Source organism: Anser brachyrhynchus, assembly GCF_964034855.1.
Source record: "Anser brachyrhynchus genome assembly, chromosome: 4".
Lineage (NCBI taxonomy): Eukaryota > Metazoa > Chordata > Aves > Anseriformes > Anatidae > Anser > Anser brachyrhynchus.
In genome coordinates this window covers 17,093,676-17,104,768 of record NC_137698.1, presented here as the reverse complement: position 1 = coordinate 17,104,768, position 11,093 = coordinate 17,093,676, and the positions used below count along the sequence as shown (strand labels likewise).

General features: G+C 47.1%; 1 protein-coding gene across 3 annotated transcripts in view; it reads right to left on the bottom strand.

The window, feature by feature from the left end:
* Positions 1–11,093, bottom strand: part of PURG (purine rich element binding protein G) — a 29,077-nt gene that overhangs the window by 12,410 nt on the left and 5,574 nt on the right. For 2 of the 3 annotated variants that reach the window (XR_013950530.1, XM_080590437.1), the window contains exon 3: positions 174–261. The exons of the other annotated variant lie outside the window; for it this stretch is intronic. Coding sequence is in view for 1 of the 2 variants with exons in the window: in XM_080590437.1 (XP_080446563.1) it covers positions 174–261 (88 nt within the window). In the remaining variant the exon portion in view is untranslated. The remainder of the gene's footprint in view (positions 1–173; positions 262–11,093) is intronic. 3 annotated transcript variants of the gene reach the window in all.

Here is an 11,093-nt window from a genome sequence, read left to right as displayed (position 1 = left end):
TCCGGATGGCTCTACCTGAAAACCCATAAATTCATGAGAACCCAAGCCAAATTGTTGTCTGGACCATGACAGCTCATCCCCGCCACAACCTCTAGCTGGGAAAAACCCTTTGAAAGATGGCAGCAGCGCAATGCTACAGCTTTCAAACTCTTCTGAGTTTATCCGCACCTCACCAAACAGACTGTCCGCAGAGGTAGCTCAGTTCTGCTGCAAATATCTGTTCTGATCAGTGCTACAAAAATCCTGGGAGTGTTCAAAAATCTGGAAGAAAAAAAAGTAACTATCGTGAATGCCCCTCAGCCAGAAATACATCTGTTGACTATGCAGTGAGTTTCATTTAAACCAGAGCAACTGTAAATGCTTGCTTCTGTCTATTTTTACCGCAACAGTCCATAATTTTACTACCAAGAATTTTACACAAGGCTTCAAAATCTATTCCCTATTCCCTCTGGCCCCCAGGCAGCTCTTCTGACTAACAACGCACGGGGCAGGGCCGAACCTTTAGATTTGCCCAAACAAAAAAAGGAAGATAGGAGTGGATGAGGCACTGCCTTTCTGGATCTGAAAGGCTTCTCCGTGCTCCTGCTGTTAAGTGGACAAACTGCATCCCGCAACGATGTGGGAAAGAGATCGCAAATCTTTACAGGAGCAATTCCAGTCTGACTCCACCTGACTGAATGAAACGTGCATTCTTTTCTTGTCCCACCGTAGGAATCAGTGACACAAGGACTGACTGTCAGTTACCTCCATGGCTGGAAGATGGAGCATGGCCCAAGAGATGGGCTAAGAAACCCATGCCCTTCACAGGGGAAAGCTCAGGGACTGGGATTCCCAGCAGCATGTTGCCCTCAGACACCAGGACGTCTTTCCAGACTGGCAGATGCCAGGCCAAGAGGAAGTCTAGGAATTATTTCAAGCCCTCATCACAGATTATTTCCACGTTACGCACTGCAGCACAACATCACAACAACATAACTACATAATTATTGTCTAACAGGGTTTGCTGTCTGCTCTCTTGACTTCTTATATATGCCTCACATATACAACCACGTACATACGATGTACTTACATGACAGTGGCAGGGCTGACTACAGATCACAACAGGCAATTTTAAAAACTTTCCCGCTTGTCACATTCATCAACACAAGCGCGGTACTTGAAAATTCCTTCAAACTTCATGAGATGTGTGGGACAAAATGATGTTGCTACTCCTGGCAGAGATCGAGAAGCCACCAGTAAAGTGGACTAAAGGGCCAGGAGACCAGAGGTGACTGGAAATGTATTTGGTGTGAGTGTAGAATGAAATGTCAAGAAAATGATAGGATGCCACCTGCCCCGCCTGCTAGAGCTGGTTTATGGTATTAAGGTCTTATAAAGGAAGGGCAGCAAAAGTTAGGAGCTACTCCAACTTTATGGGCAAACATACTGGAAACAGACTGTGAAATTTCAGGAAAGAATGAAGCCCGATTACATTTTAGACCACTTTGGAAACTTTCTCAAGGAGCACCAGGAGAAATGACCGTGACAACTTGAGCTGTGTATTCCAAACCCCAGGCTGGGGGCTCTGTGCCCAGCGGCTGGGAAAGGCTATTGCAGCACTAACTGCAACCAGGTTACAGTCCTAATAAATTTACCGGAGCTCTGGCCAGAAAGAGAAGGCTTCTTATGTGAAAACAGCATCATCCTCTTGGAAACTACTCAATGTTCATCTTCAAAGGGTTCCTATTATCATAACAACAGCAGAAAAAGAAAATCGCTATCTTCACTTTCAGTTCCTGCCGAATTCCCTCCCTGCAGTCTCTCATTTGACAGTCAGAGCTGATTCCCCACTGCTGGCCAAGCAGTTGCTTCTCATACTTGGGAGAAGTCCCCCAGAAGAGCCACGGGGCTTCTCTCCTTCAAGTCCCTCACCCACAAAACTGAAAACAAGCCCTGCGAAATGTTCAGCACCACCATCTGGCGTGGGCTGAGGCCACTGCTCAACCTGCCAGCCTCCATCACCCCTCCTCTGCCTGAACCCACGGGCTGCCTCGGGCTTTGCATTTGCACTCGAAGCTCTCGGGAGGTGAGATGACCTTTCTACATCAGACAGTTCCCAAACACAGAGCAACATAGCTAAATCCTCGACATTCCTTGACCTCCCCCAGCATTTAAAGCTGGCTGAATACTGGTGAGGAAAGCTCTCCTCTGGTGCAACGCAAGCCTTCGGTGCCAATGTCAAACTTGGCCACCCGGGAGCCCGAGAGTCCTCTGGCTTGCTCCTGGCTGCGAAGCCAGCAGGGGCTGCTGCTGCTGGTGTGAGACGTGCTTCGGCACGTGCTTTAGGACATCAACGCCGAACAGCATGGATAATTAATTTATGTTAAAAATACCAGGGCTGCATTGGCACATTCAGCCTTTCCCATAGGAAGAGGATGAAAGAAAGAACAACTGCGGTGTGACAGATGTTAGTCATATGCTTAAACGCGCTTCTGGAAGGCGCTCAGATACGTGTGTCAAGTGATTAGAGCAGTGCGAGAGCCTGCACGGAACGGGAGGCACTGCTTTATGGCTATACCTACACCAAACTGTCAGATCACCTTGCAATAAAAATGTTACTAAGGAAAATCCAATTAACTTTCAACACAGATGAAGCTTCTGGGAGTTGGGAGAAAAAATTAAAACCCAGCGCTTTTCAAGCAGTTATCTTGCATCGCCGGATGGGCACTGCTTGAAGCGCAGCTTGGAAAGAGGTGGCGACGTGACCACATTATGACAAGCTCGTCGAAAGGCTTTCTGAGCAGCCCGACACGTAGCCACTGCCCAAGAAATAAGAAGAGCTGCCTAAAACCGGTACGGAGAAAGCAGGAACAGCCCAGGTAGGAGACAGAACTGTCTGAGAGTGAACATCAACATTGAATATCTTGCTAAATTAAAAAAAAAAAAAAAAAATATTTCACCCATGGAGTACAAGATATTTCCATTGCCTTCTCAGAGCAGTTGCAGTTGTTTGACACTCCTGACAATGCAAGGTGATTTGCAGCCAGATTTCCAAACACCTTGAAAGGCAAAAACCCCACGGTCACACCTTTTCCATTAGAAATACTGATCTAATGTTGGTTTCTTTTTCAGGTCCCGATGATGATGATGCCCCAAATCTGTTTAAAGCAGAACGAGTTCTTTGTGTGTTGAGTGTTTTACTGCTGAAAGGATCATGGAAAACAGAAACTTGTGTTGTCGGCCAGTTTTGCTTTGAGACCCCAATTTTTATCAAACAAATAGCAGCAATGCTAACATTACAGAAAACCAGAAATCCCATCGATGTAAGGTGAGGAGGGAATGACAGAACACAAGCGCAAACAAAAAATGGCAGGAGAATCAGAAGGAACACAGATGAATGCCAATTTAAAACAAAATTTTCTTAAAATTGGCAAAATTCAAGTAAATATGTTGGTGACTATTTAAATTATTGCATGATGAAAATAATGTTTTACATTGTTATGCAACAATCCCTGGGAGGTTTGGGACGCAACGCAAAGCCTGTATTTCAAACTAAATTGGCACAGGCAGCCACTAGGTGCATTCTTTATGTTTGTGCCTAAACAGGTATCTTGTTAGTGCTGGAGGAGACTCTTACACCTTGAGTACCACGGTTTATTCAGCATCATTTCTCCCAACAGTTAGACCATGGGCAGCTTCTGAGGCTGATTTGCAGGAACACATTTTTTCCTCTCCCTCGTATACTCCTGGTTAACCCAAGCCTGTGTGTGCCTGCAAAGAAAGCCTACAGACAGGAACATATCTTGAGCTCGTGACCACTGAAGCAATCCAAATATAAATATTGTGAAGATGGGGAGGGTGTCAATGAAAATAACTTTTATATTTAGGAGAAGGCCTGTTGATGGGCTATTTTTTCTATGTCCTATTCAGAAATAAGCAAAGGCATGAATGTTAGCTGGTGTTCTGCCACCCTACCGTGCACAAAAAAAGATTGATATTGCAAGGCTTTGTGGAAAATGTGTACTGTAGTATCTTAACAGTCCGGATTTTCTAGAACTATTAAAGAAGGGCAAGAACTACTGTTTAGACTCTGTATAGCCTACTCAGACTCAGAAAAAGAAGGGAGAAACAAAAGTCAGCAGCTGGGAAAAATCACAGCCTCGAGGAGGAGCAGGTTATGATTTATACAATTAGCCTGTTTAATTAGTAACACAGTCAATCTGGTGCGATGTATCAGGAGAGGTCCCGACGAGTTCTGCCTACCCTAGGTACTGCTCTCTTCCACATGTGGATGGATGATTTGATGATGGGTAAGAATAATTTAACCTGCAAATGGTGCATCCCTGGGAAGGACCGTGAGCTCTAGGAGGAATGGGATTAGAACTGAAACTGATCTTGACAAGGTCAAGAAATTATCTGAAAAGAAACGAGATGCAACTTGGTCAAGGTAAATGCAAGCTTCTGTGTTACTGCAGAAAAAAGCCTCTGTACAGACGAAGGGTGAGAAACGAGTGCCTTTGTCTTAGCTCTACGAAGAGGACCTGGGAGGATGCAGACTTACAAACAGGGCTCAAGTCAGCAAGTATGTTGTTGAAAAACCCAACATGCTGGGTGTATAAAATCTTAAATTGTTTGTGCTCCTTCTGCTCAAGGCTGGTAAGATGGCAGCACATGTATTTCTCCTGATTTTGGATTCTCTAATTCCGGGTTCAGGACAGACAGACTGATCAGAAGGAGTTTAGAGAAAGCAGCAAAAACATGATGAGGGCTACAAACTACCCTTGGTGGAAGGCTCTGAATGTGCTTAGAAGAGGATGCAGAAGAGACCGGACACGTCTTTAACTATGTAAAAGAGCTGCAAGCAAGGAAGGGAACGAACTGCTTCCATAACTCTTCTTGAGAACGTGGCTTGTGAGACAAAAAGGGACAGAGGAAGATGGTAGCATGGGAAACACAGGCTGGACAGGAGGAAAAGGATCTAACAGCAAGCAGGGTGAACCATGGAAACCATGTCTAGGGAGGATGGTGAATATCCAGCACTGGAGGTTTAAGAGAGCAAATTTTTCCACGTTGTTTAACTTGGAAGAAATACAGGTGTTTTTTGTTGTGTAGACCCTGAAACATACCATCAGAGGTGGCCCCACAACAGCAAAATTAAAGTTTAATGTCAGGTCAATCACTGCCTTTGTATCTTTCTGCAGCCTGAGTGCCAGCCAGGCTGAGAATCAGTGTGAGGAAGGGCTCTGGTTTAGCTAGTCCCACCCTTTGCCCGGGGGACCACCGCTGATGTTCTCTCGAGGTCCCTTATAGCCATACGTAATGTAAAACTTCCCCTCGTCCCCCTCACCCTTAGACTTCTTCATACTTCTTCCTTCCTGGGAAGATGCTGTGAGGTGGAGTTCTCGTACGACTTGTGAGATGCCATTCAGGACCAAAAAAAAACCAAATCTATTTAACAACCAAGTGTCTTTTGCAAGAAGACAGTATACCAGTGTATACAGCAGAGAAAAAAAAAGTTGGAAAACTGAGCAAAAGTCAGAAAGTGCCAGAATTAAGGATTTTCTGAATAACCTTAATTCTGACCTTTGGACATGTGCATAGAGAGTTTAAATCTGCAATCTCTTACGACTGTCCCTTCTCCTCTAGATTATGGATTTCTTTTTGATTCACTGTTCTGCATGTAACCCAAGCCTTACCTATGTGTACCTTCCAAACACTGCAGACGTATCTACTCAGTGTGTTGCACCCAGAATTTCATCTTACTTTGCTTTTGGAGATCATCACTATTGACCACAAAAACTGCAATGCCAAATGAACTCAACTTTCTCATACCCTGATGAGGTAGGGAGGTATCGTTCACCCCATTTTATCAGTGGGGAACACAGGCACAGGCAGAATAAAGCCAAAGCTACCCAGTCTCACTACTGGGAGGCCCAGCTTGCAATGCTGACAGATTTTGTGGAGTACCTGCAGTTATTGCAGCACTTCACTTGCTCAAAGCACAGCTCTCAACAGCCACTAACACTGCCTGCTCCTGTGGAGCAGACCTCTGAGTACCTACAGCAGTGTCCGGGAACAGAAAGTCTACACCGGTGGCGATCACCTGCAAAGAGCCTTGCTAAAAATGACACAAACCCTTTCGCAAAGATGGCGCAGAACGCGTTTCTGGAAAGCTGCTTTCTCAGCAGGGCCGTCCTTTCTTTCCCTCTAGTTCCCTCCAACCTTCCCTGTACGCGAACGAGCAGCTGCCCTAAAGGCAACACCATGCTCCTTCACACAGCTCCCACTGGCTCCTGCAGCGAGAAAAGCACACGCGATGCTGCGAAAACTGAGATGGCATGAGCAACCTTTGCAGGCAACCAACACCTGTCTGTTCCCCTACGCTTCTGCACGTACTCCTGGCCAAGCCCAGGCCCTCTCCAGCATGGTAAAAATGAAGTTACCTGAGTCTTTGAAAGCAAACTGGAAAAGCAGCAATGTCCTCAGCTGGATCCACTTGGCCCTGATGGGGTCCGTCGGTGAGACTCAGCGCTTCAAGTCCACAGTGCTGCATAGTCTTGGGCTGGCAGGTGACCCAGCAGCAGGCTGTTACCGCCGGACAGACGTGCCCAAAGAGGAGCGAGACAGGGCCAAGGAGACCCAGCCTGGTCCCTGAGAGCAGAGATATGGGCTTGGGCTCCCTGCCTCTCCCCGAGTCGCTGCAGGAACACAGGCACCGGTGCTGGCAGTGCCACCTCTTCCCCTACCGCAGGCAGCACTCGTCGTGCACTGTGACTCCGTGGAGCACGAATCCTGTCCTTGCCTCCCTCCACCCCCTCCTGCCTATTCATTCCTCTACCTTGGTGGGAAGCGCTCGTCTCTGCTCTCACTCCCCCTCTCCTGCTGCTTCTTGCCAACAAAATGTGCTGAGAACAACGACCAGATGGGAATACTTGCAGGAGCCTGAGGTTAACCCGCGCCTTTTATCCCACATCGTCTCTGCTGTTCTGAAATGGAGATTCTATTGCACGCAATTTGTAGTGTAAAGATCTACCGTTAAGAGTATGTTATGCTGATATTGCTTGCGAAATCTATCTCCCTGCTTGTATTGCACGTTGAACATATCTGATACGGATAACAGAACAGACGACAGCTAAAATTTTAACGTACCAAAAGTGAAAGACCTATTGGAAACGGGAAAATAATACTATTTTATATATTTATGCATATATATATATATATATATATATCACACTCCTCTCTCCCTTGCCTCTATGTTAAACAGTGTGTCATGTATATAAACTCACAGATGTTGTATCAGCACTGTGCTCGGTGGGGCTAGGCAGAGAGCCTTAGCTTTCGCTGTCTTCCAGCAGCTGACATGAAGGGTGATCGTTTCCTCAAATTAAATCTGTGCAGGGCAAATTATCAAGATTATAAAACAGCTAGACACAGAGTCCTTCTGCCTGCGGGAGGGACTTGCCCCACAGTGTCTGAGCAACCTATCTAACTAGCACATCTCTGCCCAAGAGCTCGGATGCAGGAGCTGTTGCTCCTTCCTGTTCGATACCAGTGTGTAGCACAGGGCTGAACGCCTAAAAGACAGTGTACGTCTCTGTAAAGAATTTACGGCAGCCACTTTCTAAAGAGCTAGCGATTTCCACGTGCCGGGTGAAGCATTTCAAGGTAGCCTGTCGAGTAGGGAGATGACCACAAAGTCATTAGTGAGAGCTTCGTTGGGGTGGCAGCCAGGCACCTCGACATGGGGTCAGTACTGCTGGAGACGGTACAAACACAAAACACGCTCAGCACACGCAGAAATACCAGAATGTAACACCAGTGTATGGATTTCTAGAAGTTAAGGGAAAGAAAAGGCCCCCCGAGGCTGTGGGTTTACGTTTTGCAGGGCACCTCGACACGCGGCAGGAACAACCTAATCACATTAATCGCAGAAATGCCAACGCGCCGTCCAAGGCCTGAAACCTCGGCATATGCTTTGACATTTCTAGAAAACCAATTCTTAATCAATGTCTCCTATGACTTTCATTAATGTTATTAAAGAAAGAAAGAAAAAAGACATAAGATTTCTCTGCGGAAGAAGCCAGAGGCCTGGCTTCTCCCGAAGCGCCGGCAAGAAAAGCTACCTGATAATTCCTGCCATTTGTTCCCCTGCCACGTTTCATTAGGGGCACACCGGTGGAAATGCGCCGCTGTGCTCTGCACGCTGCCGCAGCCGAGCTCCAATCGTCGGGAACCCTCCGAGCTCTCCCTACCCACCGATGGCACCCTGGGGAGCTCCCGGTATCTTATTTTAACACAATGCTTTAAAATAGCATTGCCTTTGTGGAGATACAGGTGGGGAACCCAGCACGGGTGTGACCAAATATCAGGAAGAACAACTCCATTACAATGACAACCGGTAGCACCAGGATTATCGTGTAAAAATTGGCGTCAGCTGATTAAAGCTTCTGTGGATTTTGGAGAAACAGAGCAGCAGCAGATGTGGCTTCAGCTTTTATCCCAAATGCCCGAGCCCAGGAGCACCTCGTACCCTGTCAGGGCTGTTTTCCTGTTATCCTACGGATTTCAGCCGTTTTTAGCCAAGGCCGAATTACCACGAATGCCCACTGCTGTGTGCGCACAGCCCCGGCAGGCTGAGAGATAAGAAGCTACAAGCGTCTCGGGCGTGGAGGGAAGCTGCAAAGCTTCATGAGAACCAGGCCCCGTGTGGGCCTCATGTCAGACTCCCACAAAGGAGAGCAAAGCATGTCGGGTGGGTCTTGCTTCTCCGGCTACTCCCACCTGCTTGGTTTTGCAGCCACGCAATGGAAATTTCATGGCTCCAGATGAAAACGACAGGACAGTGGGGTCAACAAAAGACATTGCTAGTAGTAGCGTGAATAACGTACAGGAGACAAAGCCACTGCTGAATGGAGACGATGCCCTACAGCCCTATCAGCAGAGAAACCATGAGGAAACACCACGTGCACAGGTGACAAGGAGCACAGCTTCAGCCTGGGGACACTTTAGGCCTCTGCCAGTGTCCTGGTCCAAGAGAACACAGCCCGAGGTCCCAGCCCACAGCTAGGAGAGCACACCAGGTCCGCAGTGGTCCGAGTGCTGGATGTACTCACTACCACGTGCATCTGTAGCTCTGCCACTGTGATATTCGCAAGATTTCTGCCGAAAGCATCCATACAGAGGACTAAAAAGCAAGGAGCTTGTGCTATGTTCAGCGTAGCCTTTACTTCCAGTCTTACTTGGGTAAAGTAGGCATCTCAGATACAAGCTTTGTTTAAAAGAAATGGACGGGCAAGAGGGGAAAGGCAGATTTTAGACAACACAATTTGTTAAATAATTAAAAATAAAGGACATTTTAATTTTGGAGGAAATAGCGTAGAAAATTAAATGGAAATTATACTTTTCTTTAAGAATTACTTTATAAATTGTATACATATACCGTATGTACAGCAAAAAGTATGAATGCAATGAAACTAAAACCTGCTTATTAATTAATTGTTCACAGGGTGCAAAGTCTGCACAATAAAGATACACACTAATAACCCCTTTTCTGCTAGAAAAATCACTACACTTGGCTAAAAGGGCTGCAAGTCTAGCCAGCAGCAGGCTTCCTAGCGACTACCAGACACCGTCCCCACGAGTTCAGGTCACGCCACCAGGCCATGGGAGACAAATGGTACCACCATTAGACTATAGCATCAGGAAAAAAACAGATGCCAAAGCCGATTTTGATAATTGCTTGATGTTTTTTGTTTTGTATAAGGGACAGTTTTTGAATACTTCCAACGGCACATTTTATGAACATTATAATAATAATGGTTTGCAGTGGATTTTAAAATGGCACGACGTGGCCCGCAGCGCAGCAGCTGGCTGTTACCTGCAGCTCTTGCTCTGCCTGCACAAGGCCTCGCAGGCAGAGTTTTGCCTCCTTTAGCCTACGTTTCCCCTTGCAGCCTTGCTGGAAACCTAAGAGATGAGATGAGTGCTTAAGAGCAGAAATCTTAAAAGGGCCGAGATAAGCAGCAAAGAGCTCTCAGTGAAATAACGCGTTTATCCAAACCGCTAGTAGGAGACACTGCCTCTTGAGCCCCATCTTTTTAGTCTGTGTACTTCTGATAAATAGATTATTTCGCTACGAGCTATTACAGGCTAGAATATACTCACATAAATATATTAATGCCTACACGTGAATATGAACTTTTATATATTGAATACATATAAGGAACACGACGAAGAGCAGATTGCCGCCACTGCTGCCTCTCTTTGGGTGAAGTTCACGAGAGGTGATGCAGGGAGGCTGGGCCGGCTGCCTGGATTTTTGTCACCTCCTCCGTAGTGCCACACAGGGAACCTGGCCACAGAAAGCCTTCCAACCTCCGGCCAGCACACTCGCCTGCTAGTCCTTCACCGAGAAAGGCCGCGGGCTGAGGCCAGTGCTGCGGGGAAGCCCCCGCAGCCCCTTCCACCAGAAACAAACCCGTGAGGGACAGCATGAGTGTCTGCTCTGATGGAGGGGAAAGCCGAGCACGACAACTCGGCTTTGTAAAACTATCTCCATGAAAAACTCCTTTTTAAGCCTTGGCATCAACGTTCAGGGCTGGGTTCGGAGCCGCCGGGGAGCCACAGCAAGCAGCGGAGCCGCCAACAGCTGAGGATGCTCTGGAGCTCTGCAAACTGCACCTCAACATCCCGCCTCGAAGGGGCCAGGAGGGTCCACACCGCCGCGCCTGTCCCTCTTACACGGGAACGGAGCTGGGTCAAGCGAGCACAACAGGTCCGTACTAGACACAGGCATGTGGGATACGACCTCTTCCAGAATTAGACTATGCTGCTGAAGCACCCCTTGCCAGGCCAGTGGCAGAGACGTGCCCCTAGTATTTACACAATATAAAGTGCATTAGGATTTCATTATTGAACTGACAGACTTTCTGCCCAGACCACACAATTTTGAAACAGAGGTGAGGGCTTTCATAGGAAATTCTCTTGTGAGAAAAGAGGTTCAGACTGGTGCTCTTCACCCTGTCCTCCTAGAATTGTTTTTGGCCGTTCTTTCTAGTGCAAATAAGCTTGTGTTTTCTCAAGTTTAAGGGACATGGCAGTTTTAGGGCACAGAG